Source organism: Pectinophora gossypiella, chromosome 2 (genome assembly GCF_024362695.1).
Source record: "Pectinophora gossypiella chromosome 2, ilPecGoss1.1, whole genome shotgun sequence".
NCBI lineage: Eukaryota > Metazoa > Arthropoda > Insecta > Lepidoptera > Gelechiidae > Pectinophora > Pectinophora gossypiella.
The window spans coordinates 8,237,391-8,252,830 of NC_065405.1; the positions used below are offsets into that span (position 1 = coordinate 8,237,391).

The 15,440-nt window shown below is 39.1% G+C and overlaps 1 protein-coding gene across 6 annotated transcripts in view; it reads left to right on the top strand.

Moving 5' to 3' along the window:
* LOC126374517 (alpha-catulin) overlaps nucleotides 1–15,440 on the top strand; it is a 64,322-nt gene that overhangs the window by 33,891 nt on the left and 14,991 nt on the right. For all 6 annotated transcript variants that reach the window (XM_050021198.1, XM_050021215.1, XM_050021222.1 and 3 more), the window contains exons 3-5: nucleotides 9,938–10,080; nucleotides 12,031–12,240; nucleotides 14,540–14,677. In XM_050021198.1, the coding sequence (XP_049877155.1) occupies nucleotides 9,938–10,080; nucleotides 12,031–12,240; nucleotides 14,540–14,677 (491 nt within the window). The remainder of the gene's footprint in view (nucleotides 1–9,937; nucleotides 10,081–12,030; nucleotides 12,241–14,539; nucleotides 14,678–15,440) is intronic.

Here is a 15,440-nt window from a genome sequence, read left to right on the forward strand (position 1 = left end):
TATATCGCGAAATCATCCCCACGACGTGTTTACCAAAACTAAACGCAAGAATGGCAGCTCCCCTACCTACATGGAAAATCGAAACTTTGTAATCGCTCTGCAACATCACTTACACGCCGTAAATTTTAGGGTGTCGCCACTTGTTGCTTACAATATTTCTTTATTACTCTACAAACGATAACACGTCATTTTTATAGGGTATTGTTCGGCTAGAAGTAACTGTACTAAACTACCATTGTGCTTTAGAGTCTCATCAGATCATTACCCGAGACTAGGGCACACGTTCTTTTAAATGTAAAAGATGATAAAATGCAAAAATATTACTTACACAACATTAACAACAGCCGGTGACAATGTGTGGCGTAGGTGGTGCCATAAAAATATTTTTTTGGTCCCGAAATTTATAACAACTGTCGCGATCCGAACGAGGGCACAAAGGTTATCATCAACATTTGAATTACACCCTCATGAAATCCTCTAAAACAAACAGTAGCCCGTGAATGTGGGTTTGTTTTGGAAAGTGAAAAATCTCAGAGGATTTGTTGGTTTTACTTGCAGGTGGGTTCAGAATGCGGCCCTGGATTGACCTGACACGTACACCCGTAGCTCTAGATACTTCTACATATGCCGATCTGGTAGGCGGCAGGTGTGTCGTGAAGTACGCTCATTTTTACAGTATCTTGGGATAGACATGTCCGCTAGGCTGATTGATTAGATTTATCCCGAAGTACGCAGGTGGCCGCGCGGCTGAGCCGTTCTTTTAGGAGTGGAAAGGTTACATCACTGAAGTAAGATTACGTCACCAGAATTCCTAACATGACCCTTGTCAATTTCGCCTTATTTTCATCAGTTGTAAATAGTGTGAGTGTTGTAAGAAATTCGTTTATTGAGCAAAAGCCATTTGACCTGAGAGCACGCATCCGCCGCAAATGCGGATATCCTGCCGCAGCGGGCACAGGTGCAGAATAAAGTACCAACCAGTAGACTTTGAAACTCGCGATATATTATTAAATACGTTATTTTTACACATGACGGTGCGACGCGATGGAATCGCTTTTTGGAATGGTGGGTGTCACAAACAGGATGGGAACAAGGAGAAATGGAAGAAATGAAGAGAGGCATTTGCCCTAGTGGGATACAGAAAGCTATTACTAATATATACAAATAAATATATAAATACAAATATAAAGGAGATTGAAAATTGTGGGCCAAAATGTAATAAGTTGGAATATGAACTAAAAAAATGGACATATTTTTATGTCTAAAAATATAAATTATCAACATATTTCTCAATCTACAAGAGGAGAAATATGAAAAAATACTTTCCGTGATGTTATCGAATAACAAAATATTATAATCGATTAAAGTACATTTACGAAAAAATCCACAATAGGTAGGTAACAATACACACCTTTAGACTATTTTAATAGTACTTAATAGTGTCGCATTATGTATACATAATAACAAATAATTACCTACTGAAAAACAAAATATTGTACGTAATAATGATTATCGATTTTATATCGATTAAAATCTGTATTTAGTCTATGCCACTGACATAACATTGTCTATGACATTGACAATTGCCGGCCAATGCCGGTTTTTGCTCACTCGTTCCGTGTTTTCCGATGCGTTTTGAGTGCTTTCCCAATTTTTTGCTATTTTCGACGACCTCTGCTTTGTTTTTACGGATTCCGACTCGAACCTAACTCGAACGACTCTTGCTTTCACCCTGGACACTGAAGATCGCGTGTACCTTTGACTTGGAATTGTTATTTTGGACTTTTTCGCCGGCTTTTGGATTGGATATTGTTGAAACTATGGATCGCTATGTTAATTGTGGGATAGCAACTGGTCGCTGCAATACACTAGGTCAACGAGCTTTAGACAATGAAACTATTCTGTCCGTTATTCGGAGATGGCTTGCACCTCAATCTGTAAGTAAACAACCCTAATCTACACAGATGGGTACTACCTTGGTAGGCTACACATATCATTATATCATCTCGGCCTACAGAAGTCCACTGCTGGACATAGGCCTCCCCCAAAGATGGGGGGTTTTTGCCAATACTCGCTACGCTTGGTAGGCGGGTTGGCGACATTAGGTACATATAATTTTAAAAGCACTAAGCAGTTTGTTAATGTTTTAGGCAAAGGACTAAATTAAATATAAAACATTATAAATCATGATAGCTAATCAGTATAGTTGAGGTGGCCAAAGATTAACTTTTGAGTGTGATTTAATATATTTTTTTCCATTTTTAGGTAACCAGTAGCGACTATGTTTGTCAAGCTTACTGGGACTTGGCATTGTAGGGAGACGTACTGTAGGTTGCTGCGCTCACGTCATGTGCATTATATGGTACCTTTGCTGGGCTAGATACCAAAATATTGTTCCTCCTGCACAATTTCTCGACGACATTTTGATTATAATAGAAGACGAATAAAATATTAATAAAATATGTTCTTCTTTTATTCTTACACATTTCATCTCCATATTCCATTCCTCAAATCCATACCTGTCGCTTACCATGACCCAAAGTGAACTGTACTGTATGGTAACGGATACTATACTAATATTATAAATGTGAAAGTGTGTTTGTTTGTTCTTTCTTCTTTCACGTTGATAAGTAAGTAATGATTGGATTGACATTTTTTTTTGGAGAGAGTTTAAGGTCTGGAGAGTAACATAATTATACATTTTTTTTTCCCGGATAAAGAGATTCCTATTGGAAAAACGTCTAAGACCGTTAAAACATCTTTTGCACTGTGGTAATTGGTAGTAATCAATCTGATTGCAAACCTCACTTTGACTATATCATCACGATCTCAGCTCTCCGATTGTCAAATCCTACAGAATTCACAGTGAAGGATTGTTATGTTTAAACCTAACAATTCTCACCATTTTCATCTTATTACATCCTGGCCCAGGATTGTACGTAATCTTTTCAGTCTCCTTTGATATCGACTACGTTTACATAACATACACAAGCCCTTAATCTATCCTGTGATAATATTTTTAGCGATTATTGCGTTAAAAAATACCATTTATATTAAACAAATACCATTGTACCAAACACATAATAACTACGGAGCAAACAATGTTTAAACATGAAATGTCACACCACACAGGTGGACTCCATGGTACGCATCTGTCACACATGCAAATATCACATCCGACACGACCGCAGGTGTGGTACAAAGCGTGTTTTTCTCCTGTCATACTTTCAAAATAACAATTTACTACAATAAATCTTACACGTGTAAATCGAGCCAAAATTTGTGTTACGAATACGGTTTCTCAAACCTTTTTACACCTGCAGGTGAAGAATAAAAAGTGTGATTTAATTAAATTGTTGCTTACTTTATAAACAATTTATCTTCTACCCTATTGTTTGCATTTCATAGTATCGTAGTATAAAACCAAAAAACTTAACTTTTAAACAGCGTTCTGTCATGAAGTCATGATACTATAATGGAAATGAAATATTTTGACTTGCCCATGAATATGATTTAGGTATTGAAACATTCCTTTCCTAGGTTCAGCACTGCATAGCATTGAAGACGTCTGCCACGAATACGGATTACCACTGCAGTAGCCGCAGATGCACAAAGGACGATTGCACTTGTAATACCTTTACAATAGACTTGTTCTGCTCGCCATGAGCTAACTTGAAAAGACTACTGATAAAGGTATATTTACGACAGTTTTCCGCTTATAGTTAGAATATACTTGGAGACTTATAAATAAAATAGAGATCTAACAACATAGACCGCCGTAACCAGCCGGTCTAGTAGCACGCTTATGCTTAGGCACACATATTGATAACCTCTAGACTGCGAGACAAATTGCTAAATCTCGTCTACGTAAGTCAATGTTTGTGAATAATTAGTAGTACATTTTGCTACTCAACCCAATAACGATACATTACGAGTAAGGCGCAGAAGATTAACAATTTACGCGCGTGTTTATGTTTATGACCCTCCACTCCGTCCATAAACGCCAGGACTAGTGAAACTAAACGTCGAAATGTGTTCACGGATACTCAACCACTGCCCCACCGATTTTATCCACCCACCGCACCTAACTGAAAGTTTGAATGGCACTTTCATTTAAACCCTAAGCCTGTCAGTCGAACTTTCGTCAATACCGACCCTACGGGATGATGACGGAATGAGGCTAATCCGGTACAGCGTCAAACTTGAATAATTGACCGACATTATTATTGTAATTTTCTTAAAATCCCTATCTCTGCTGAACGAAATATGTACAGTCATGAGCAATATAATGTACCCACTTTAGGACTCTGTCGCACTAACATATTTGACATTTAGTGAGACTTACAGTTCAATTTGTCAAAAAAGTTAATGTGACATGGTACCAAAGTGTATACATATTAATGCTCGTGACCGTACGTACTTGCGTATCATTTCATTTAAAATTTGATTTTTTTATTTAATTTTCACTGGAAACAACGTCGTTAAAAGTGAAACATGAAGGTGGTTCATTTGATTCTCGTCACGAACTCATAATGCGTCAGGCCGGATAAACTTGGGGCCGCGACCGTGCATCCCAATGAGAGACCCACTAATTCCACTAATAACGCTATTTGCCAACAAATTTTAATCTCACACCTGGGACTGCTCCAACTACAAATGCCCCAACGGTTAGGTCGTTTAACTTTCTAATATTCTAAATCGGTGTTCTCGAAGTCTCCCGTCGCTTAGTGGGTAGGTAGGTTAGGTACAAAGTTTCGTTGAAATTGCTTCAGAATGACTATACTTAGTAACATCATGTACTTAAATCAATGTATCCTAAGGTATCCAGTTTTCACCACGTAAAATGTAGCGTTGCGTTTAAATATAAAATGTTGTCGTACGTGCTTATCAGTCTGGTTTAACATCATTCGGTTTAATTAATAGAGTATATATGCGCCACTAAAGTCCAGACAGCGCTAAATGACTACGTATTTTAACAGGATTACCTGGCTATAAAATGCGTCTTGGCAATTTATCACTCACATGCTGTAGCTAGTAATCGACATACCATACCTTATGCGATCAAGCATGAAATCTAAGCAATACACTATGCATGATCCGTCAATCAATCACACAATATATTGTATTTAGTCGCTTAGCGCGAGACATCTCTTTGAAGAAACAATAAATTATCTTAGCGTGTAGAAAATAACTGTTGAAACATAATTGCATACGTCAGGGTAATGGGAAAGAAATAATGGAGAAATGTACCGTGCAAAAAAATAAATAATAAATCATTTATTTCAGGCTACAAAGGTCCATACAATAAATACATACCTTAACGAGAGTATACATCTATACATATTATATTTAACACTAAATTAAAAATAAGAAAACCAATGTTTTACACATTTTGTGCCGCTTCTTTGGTACACGGTGGCAATCGTCGGTGAAGAGCGATATACACCACCCTTCGGCCAGAAATCTTCCCGTGTGAAGGTGTCCAGCTTAGTCGTCGGCACGTACACCACGACAACATAATAAAGTTTGTGTTGTGACGTGACCATAGCGGCAGCACCTTCAAGAGGAGGTTGGTCTTCGTCTTAATATCTCCGTGACGTTTTGCAGTCGGGTGATGTAGTGCAGACTCGACAGGTACTTACGACCTCCGTGGTCCAGTGGTTGACCGTTAAGCTCACGATCCGGAGGTCCCGGATTCGAATCCCGGTGGGGAAATATCACGAAAATTACTTTGTGATCCCTAGTTTAGTTAGGACATTACAGGCTGATCACCTACATAAACATAAACTGCCTATATACGTCCCACTGCTGGGCACAGGCCTCCCCTCAATCAACCGGAGGGGGTATGGAGCATACTCCACCACGCTGCTCCACTGCGGGTTGGTGGAGGTGTTTTTACGGCTAATAGCCGGGACCAACGGCTGATCACCTGAATGTCCGAAAGTAAGATGATCCGTGCTTCGGAAGGCACATTAAGCCGTTGGTCTCGGTTACTACTTACTGATGTAAGTAAGTACTGACACCAGGGTTGATGAGGTTGGTAAAGAAGAAGGTACTTACAAAAAAAATAAGTTATGTAAGCGAATAAAAACGAAGTGTGATGATTTTCATAATACAAGTAAACATGTCATATAGTAGGCCCATGTGGTACCGCGGGGGCAAATTCAACGCTGAGCGCGACGTGTTGACACGCCATTAACTCGCTGGCCAAAGCAAACTTTGCGTGTCACCGTCACCACATCGCGTCAAAAATCACAGAAACTACACACACGAAGCTACCTTCGCATAAATCGCAGACAATCATACTCTGACGAATTATGTAAGTATGCGGTTCTCTTCATAATAGGTAGTAAAACTTGGGTATTATTAACATAACTGAATTAAAGTCTTTTCGGTTTTTCGAATCAACTATGTCCATTACTTTATTATGAATAAAAATATCGAGTTTCAAACTCTGTGGTTTAGCTGCAAATAGCATTTTAAACAAAAACTAACGACTACCCCTCGAGAATGCGGGTTTTGGCGCAATTACGTATGTTAAACAGTTCACAGACGCTGAATCATGGCGCTGTGTTTGTGAAGCTCACTTAACGGGGACTGACATGCTGACAGGGGCCCCCACGTAGCCCCACCGGTGCCATCCCAACACAATACATTACGTTATAATGACTACAGTTTTGATTAAATTTTGAAACTGGCCTTATAGCAAACTAAAACATACAACGCGCTCTGTTTTCTATCTTCCTGAACATATCGTTAAAAGAGACAGAACATTTATCCTTTCTAAAATGATGATGGATCAATATAATGAACGATGTGTTGATCAACTGTCACCATCAAATCCATCTAAGGACTTTGCATCACGAATCGCCGCAAGTTGTCTTCCGATTGCTTGATTAATCGTTTATTGTAAACTGTACAGCGTACATAAGCTCTACTCAACGTCCCTCTTGTGATTCTACTCACCGTATTGCACGCGTGAGGTTATGCATGCATTTATGTATAACTCCACAATATTCTCCACAGCGGCGCTAAAATAGGGCCGGTTGGCAATACCATGGGAAAAGGGGACGGAATAACCCCTATCTACTTTCCGCTTATATGAACTACATGTTCATTGTAAATTCCTTGCCTAGACTTCATAACTCGACGGCGTGCTTATCGAGGACACTGCAAACTCAAGAGAAGCACCCTTGACTTCTTCTCTGAAACAAATATCTGCTTATTATTATTGCAACAAACTTTATAACGATGTTCAACTCTCACATAATTTGTTGTTGACATCGTCCGTCCTCACGCCAAGTGTCCAATTTATGAAGTGTTTCGAATACTTGAGAATTTCGGAGAGAAACTAACTCATCCTTCAATATTCAATCGGCATAAATATTAAAGGGGGTTTCAGGAAATCTTAATTGCAGATACCGTTGTCCTTAAATGACAACTTCAGTACACAGGCAGAATCTCACTGTCTCATTGGCACGGAGAGGAAGTTTTTAAATTTATTAAAGACTCACTGTACAATGAGCCCGCTCGGTCCCCCCTAACCTATTAAAACTTGGATCCCTTTGTGCTAAAATGGCCAGCCACAACAGCCAGTCTCCTGAAATTTCAGTGGCCCTAACTTTGCATAATATAAATATTATTCTGACTCAACGAGATCGCAATATTTAAAAACAAAATCCTATAACATAATATGGTTTAAGCTACCCTAAGTAATTTACTTTTAATGTTATCCCTTATTTTCGTTACTTTCCGTATTTCGGGTGCAGATCTACTTTGCGACGTGAGGAAAATACTCGTAACTAATGCGAAGATGTTTCACCGTGAACTTATTTTTTTTTTACAACGAGAATAAAACAGTTTAACATTAGCTGTAGGTACGTCGAAAAACAAATAAATTGGTACGGAATTAACGTTTTAGTTATGTAACAAAAGTGTCGGGGCGTTGGCAATAATGAAATATGGGCTTGCTCGCCGAATATCGCGCCACATTTGGGGTCGTTTATTAATCTCATTTGAGCACGATTGCCGCTCCAATCGGCCGTGAGCGGTTTTCAGCGGGTTTAGGAAAGGATTTCACTTTTATGCAAACGAGCCAGAGATATTAAAATTTATGAGTTGACATCGTTTTCCGATACTTACTTATACGTGACTAGAATATAGATTGATTTTGTATAACATACGTAACGTACACATAAACAACTTACGTACGTTCCTAAACTTTAAATACATCGACTGAACGAAGCACGGAGCATTCTCCACCACAATACTAGAATTCGGAATTTCGGGAAAACCGATCCGATCGGGTAACTAATCCGGTGTTTCTGGTATCAATAATTATCTAGATTCTCCCATTGCACCAAAGAGTACACCTATATGCACTGATTTTAAGAGTATTTTTTCAGTGTGCAGACTAGCGTGTCTAAATCGCTTAGTAGCAGCAATCTGCAGGCAGTAGCTGCCATAGATAAGTGTATTCTCCGGGGCGCTGCGGTGGTTCGCTGCGCCCGGCGGCGCCCGGAGCGTGGGCGCGGGCACTGCAATGATACACGACCGTTGAACCTACACACGTAAACCCATGATTGCTTCTATGACCTCAAACGAGCTCTCTTTTCCAGTGATTTGTGAGACTGGGGATTTATCTGCCCTGTCACGTATACAATTTTGTGCCTCGTTTATTCCCTCCTCGATGTGGTCTTACGCTAAATCAATATTTGAGACATTTTAAAAGGGTATGCTAATACAAAAGGCTCATTGTTTAGACTCAAGTGGTAGTTGCGTAATATACTTAGGTTCACATCATGTAGCAGAAGATTTTTTTAACATGTTATCAGCCTCCACTTTAATGTGTACATACTCAAAGGACTCAAGAAAACTCAGTTGTTACAGTGTCAAACACATTCTCCATTCGAATATAACTTGTACTTCTACCAATACCTTTCAAAGAAACAAGTCAATTACATCGCGGCGGTTTGTAATTACTTCATTTAGAAGCTATTCGCCCGCATATGCCCTTATTAAATGGGAAAACGCAAAGCTTAAAATCAATACATTCCAGATCAGGTGGGGAATACTTACCATAAAAAACTCTGTTATTGCTTTTGAAAGTATAAAGCGAAATCAGCTCGTTATAAATGCAAATCTTTATTTTTCTATTAAGTACTCGCCTTGTTTCTGCATCCTCACTTTATTTTCTTTATGAATAAGAATCGCTACTTTCAATTACAATTCACTTTCATCCGTTTCGTATTTCGAATACAGTGCCAATACTGCCAATTCACAATAGGTTTCGGGAATTTAATAACGAAAATGAAAACCGTCTCTTTTGTAGTCAGGTTGTTGCAATAAATTACAGCGTTTATTACGTTGATCACCCCCCTGAATTGCTTTCTGGACTTTGATTCATGTTATATTTATCGTAGATCTAGATTGCAACGAAATCAAATAAGTTAATAGAGTTTATGTTACAATAGCGTGATCAAAGCATCTGAAATGTTTTACTTGCAATAAAATAGCCCTCATTTTCCTCTTTTACAATTGGTTTAGGTTCGGGCCTTCTAAATTAGATTGAAAAGGGCTAATTTTTTCGGAGAACGCGGCACTCCCTTTCCATGCATTAGTTGATGAGATTTAGTCAATCTTAAATGGACAGTCAAGATAAAATCAAATGAAATCGCCATGCCACTCAAAATACCTACCTTACTTACAATTTTGACTACACCGTACAGTTTTGAAAAAAACATAATTATTTAGGTTTTGGATGAATTTGATTTTTTTTTTCGATTTTTTTTATTGTAAGTGTCGTAAACTTGTATAGGTACCTAATATTTAAGAAAAAACTGTTAAGTATACATGAGCTGATACATATGTATATATGAGCTGTTAAGTATAAGTAAATAAAAATATGCTTAAGATGAGAATTTATATTTGTTACCAGGGCGTGCAATCGAGCGCGTGTGCGCAGGCGCGGACGGTGCGGGCATGGTGTCGGCGGCGCGCGCGCTGCTCGCGGCCGTCACGCGGGTGTTGCTGCTGGCTGACATGGTTGTCGTGCGACAACTGCTACTCGCTAAGGATAAGGTACGTGCAAACTGTCTCACTCTGCCTCATAACGTGTAAATTGACGTTAACGACGAGATTCCCATACAAATCGTGACCGTTCACTACACCCGCATTGTGTCGCAACATGGACTTGCAGACAGAAACTCTGCCGTCTCAGAAAACCGAGGCAATTCTCAGGGCATCGCCAAGTTGCAAACGTTTCGATGTGTAAAGTCGGTAACGTATATAACCCGTCCGAATTAAATTACGTGTACCTGCGAGGCGTCCCAGTTCTAGGTATAACTACGCTATCTACCTTAGCGAGTGCTGAAATCAGAACGTTTGCAACAAACATGGTTAGGGCCCCCTGGTCAGTTCTTTTTTGTCGTGGCTTATTGTAGATTTTCCCTAGATGGCAAATACTTAGTCCGACAAAATATAATACTATTCTCTCGAATCCAAATCCTATACTTACGTAATAAATTGGCATTAACTACCTAATAATTCCACCGTAGAACGCTTTGTCATCGTCATTTACTAAGATATGCACATAAAATCTCTACCCTATTATTAATATTAATCTGAAAATAGAAAATTCTAGATTTTTCAATCTACCCCTGTATTTAATAGTTTTAATAAGCAACATCACAAAATATCATTAGACCATGTTTTTCGTCCCCCTTTGTGCTTGCTAAGAACTTGGGCGAGGTCCCACTCTAGTTTTATCTTATCTATGTTTAAAGTTATAATGAAGTCTTTCCTCCAACTAGTACATTTGCTAATAGAGGTAAGTACTTTATAAACTGTTCAAGAATTTTCAGTCTACCTAAAGACATACTTGCAATAAAAAATGCTGGGTCATCAGAGTAGGTACCTTTTTTTACAGCATAAATTGGGAGAACCACAGGCGCTAAGTGAGACCAAGCCTTTTAGGTCATTTCTACATCTGACAAGTTCTACATTTCATTCATTTAGTTGTTTAACTTAGTTATTATTTGCCAGACCAATTAATCTAACCCTATCTAGTAGCTTCGCTAAACGTCAAAAAACAGTTTGAGTTTGACTGTGGCAAATAGATTGACGTGGCAAAGGTTCACTAAACCTACATTAGACTTGGTGTTAGTAGAACTCAATTGGAGTAACTTACTGGGAAAACGGGAGAACTTTGCCCGGTAACTAGTGAGTTGAATACGATATTGTCTCCACGCGTCTCAGGTGCCCTGATTTCTAGTGTAAAAGTTAGAATATCAAGCCCAACGTCTAAAGACGTACGCAACGAGTTTATGTTAATTTAAGCAATAGTAGACGAGGCCTTGTCATTCTAGCAGATTTCCATCTCCATTAGTAACTCTATAGTTATTGTTGAAACATGTTACTAAGAAGAAAACCTATGAATAACCTTGTTTCTTCAAAAGCATAGGCCATTAATTTTGTATGTTGGACAGCTGAATTTTGTATTTTGGTTTAAACGAATAAAAAATTGAGCATCAAAAATATCAGCGCTGTCCTCAAGCTCTCGAATATACACATAGCGTCCTAATTAAACATTTTCTTAAAATAAAATCCAATCGCACTTGTCCTCCGATTACTAGTCTCCCTGATACCTTGGAAATTGTACTACCATTACTTGGTGTAAAATGTCTACTCAGCTTTATATAAAATACCTTCAACAACTCAACTACAAAATAACCTTGTTACGTGCTAGGATAAAAGCTCTCTTTCTGCTCTCACCCGGATTAAGTTTACACTTAGCAATTATTAATTCACTTTATAGTTCCTGTAAAAGAAAAAGACTTCAAATGTAATATGTTCTATAATTAACTGTGATAACAGGGTCCCGTATGGGAGCTGAACAGAGCATTTTAGAAATGATGCTGAAGTCGACTAACGACATGTCTGCGTAACTGTTTATTTTCTACAGGTACTTATGTCACTTTTGTCGATCCTATTGCGTTCATAAATAAATAAACATTTGTTTATTCCGGACAGGTCGCGAGAACCCTGGACCGATTGGAGTCGGTGTCGAACTTCGCGGAGTTCGTGCGCGCTTTCACGGAGTTCGGCGGCGGCATGGTTGAGCTAGCGAGACTGACCGCCGAGCGGCGCGCCGACCTGCGCGACGAGCGCCGCCGAGCGCAGGTTGCCGCCGCTAGGAACGTGCTCGAACGGTCCACTCTTATGCTCCTTACCTCATCCAAGGTACGTACGCGGTACAGAAACTGAGTTTATTTGAGCATACTTACCGATCGGTACGCATAGTCGCAAGACGCTGCCGCTCATGAGCGCGTCAACTTGCGTACATATTCGACGAACTCTGCTCCTTACCTCATCCAAAGTAATACACAATACATAAAATTATTTATTGAAACTTCTCTTGTTGAATAACAATAAACAGGTAGGACTTCTTTGCCGTCGTATTGATGACATTTCGAAGATAAGCCTTCAAAGTTTTGCTTACTATTGGCATAAGTACGGAAATATACCAAAGACATGGTACGATACATAAACCTGACAACAAAGTTCTACTGAGCGCGTTCCCAATGTCGTATGATGCACGTTATGGAGAGCGATAACACATACGCTATTTTGTCTGTTGATGAAGTAAGATATACCAATATTTACTGAAGGAGAGGAGAGATATTAGAAGTAACTACAAGTACTATATTCAAATAAATTACAAACGGAATACTGAAAATCATCCTGTAACAAAAACGATTAAAGGCATATATTTTTTATTATTCTTCTCTGAGTTTATGCCGATCTTTCATTACATAATATTTGAAGGCTGTTCCCTATAACTGCCCATAACAGACCCTAATCGTTAAACTCCTAAACTCCATTACCATTCCTTCAAAGTCTACCCTTGTTCCTTATTCTATCCAAGGTGAGATCTTATTTATAAACGCTCCATTAAAGGGGAATGGGGAAAGACGTATGGGAGCGGGCATAAAATAAAAAACAGCTTGCTTCCTTTAGGACTGGCCCTATCTGTTTTTTATTATCAGTAATATTTTCAATAATACCTAAATACAAAACTACAATAGATAAGTATGTCAAAATTCTTAAACTATGTAAAAATCTTACTAAAATGCCCATTCTTTTTTTAAACCATAGCCATTAAAAACAGCTCCAGGTCAAACCACGAAGTAGGTGAGAAGCGGATGATTCAGTTCGCATCGGAAAGCAATTGAAGAAATGTTCGCAGTGCAACTTCTGAAAGTTTTTACAAAGTCGTTAAAAACGGCTGTAACAGTATTATTATCTTCAATTTCTTCTTCTTTCGAATTTACGTTAGTAATGTATTTATTTCCTCGAAAACCAATCACAGAATACCCTCATAACTTTCTCAGATAAAACGATATTCAATTAACACCTTAACCTAACTCTCTAGGGCTTGTTATTGAGAGCAATGGATCGCAATAAATTCCCAATCCCTGTGTCCAGTACGTCCCGCGGCCCACGTAAATTAGCTCTGTCGCGCGCGCGCCATTCCTCCTATCAATTATGTAAGACCACGCCAATTCGGGACCGCAGTCCTTGTTTGTGACTGCGCCCTTTATGGACATCCATTTCTCATCCGACTTTATAGTCAGTGATAACGTATAATACTACTCGGTTTATGTCGTTTCTAAAACCCACTTAATGGATCTTGTAGCGTTATTTTGTACAAATAAAAGTTTCTCAGCGACGCAGCAGCTGCAAGACTAACAGCCGTCGTTCCATTTAAGTGTAGAGATTTACCGGCGGCCGAGGTAATGGTACTTTTATTTTGCTCGGGTTTAAGAAATGAAATGTTTCAGTGCGCCTGTCTGGCGTAAACTGGGCGAGGACCATTTAGTGGAGGGACGCGTCGTCGGTGTGGTGCTACCAACTGTCGTACTCCGGCAAAAACTTAATGTCGCCGCCGCACATCGCTTAATAGCATTATTCATTGCTACAGCTTAGCATCCTACGAGCTAGATATGCAAACTATACTAGCTTCGCTATTTTATCTATATTATTATACTTACCTAAAGGGTCCGTTTCCTTAAGTGAAATTTAGAGCGTTCGGTAGGGTACTTATCGTAAAAATTGTAAAGGCTGGAGCAGCGTACGTGGCATGAACAATGCCCCCGCGGCCGCAGAGCCTGCAATCTGTCAGCGGTTCCGACTCGCCCCGCCGCAACACACTGAACTTTCTCTTTATTTCGCGTGATATATTTCGCTGACCGCGAAATTTTTCCTAGACTCAGCAGATAAAGAGCCCGGTAGAGATCTTTCTTTAGTAAGATACTCGTATATATCGTTTTATTAAGTTGGGGGCTTTTCAAAACATTTCAGCTGCAGAAAAACTCTTGCTGTTAGGTTGTATACTTACCTCTTTGCGATGAACTTAAGTGACGAAGTTACTTGTCATAATTTGTTGATACTTACAGCTTATCACATTCATGCACCTGCACTAAGAAGAAGACCTGCATAAATAACACAAGTATTCACCTGAACATTCGTATTGTAACAGACGTGCCTACGCCACCCGGGCAGCGCGTCGGCCCGGGAGAACCGCGACACTGTGTTCTGTCAGATGCGGCGCGCCATGGACCTCATCCACTACGTGGTGCGCGACGGCCTCCCGGGACACGAAGACCACCCCCACGAGGTACCATACCACTAAATACTAGTTATATCTACCACTATTGTCTATTTCCTCACTTGAAATGGAAACACAAGTTCTCTATACCCTTGCTTTACTATTACCTACTACTGACCTCCTAAGTTTGTGATGTTATAATATCTAATTCGACTGACTTATTGTCTGTAAACAATCTAGTTCAAATAATTATACTTTACAGCACAATAACGGAAACTAAACTAACTAATTATTAAACTTTAATGTAGCTTAGATAAAGCTTCGTAATATATACGATATATTGATAATATGTATATAAGATATATTATGTATATTGGTTTTCGACATTGATCGATAATTGACATAATTATGAACATCTGCCGAACCGAACAACGTTCTATAAAATCCATCAACATGTAATGTGATTATCATAATTTTATTTGGTATACCCCGGCAATCTCTTAACCGTCTGCGTAAGTACCAATACCCGTATGTAATACTGTAGCCGTAGATGGAAGTGGCATTATATTGATATCATCTAATGCTTTAGATGCCCCTCAGAGTGATGACGACAGGTGCCGTAACATGGCTCTGTAATATAGTCAGAAAGTGGTCGTATTTCACGTTGTCAATAAACCCCTTTTCTGTGTCCCCGTACCCAGACCGTGTAACAATACCCACCGATCATTACGCTTCATTCAAATATAGTCTAGGCAGTATATACGCCACACCACAACAAAAGCAATCACATCCGTTCTAATTGCTTTATTACGTACTTACTTATCTAGTTCTA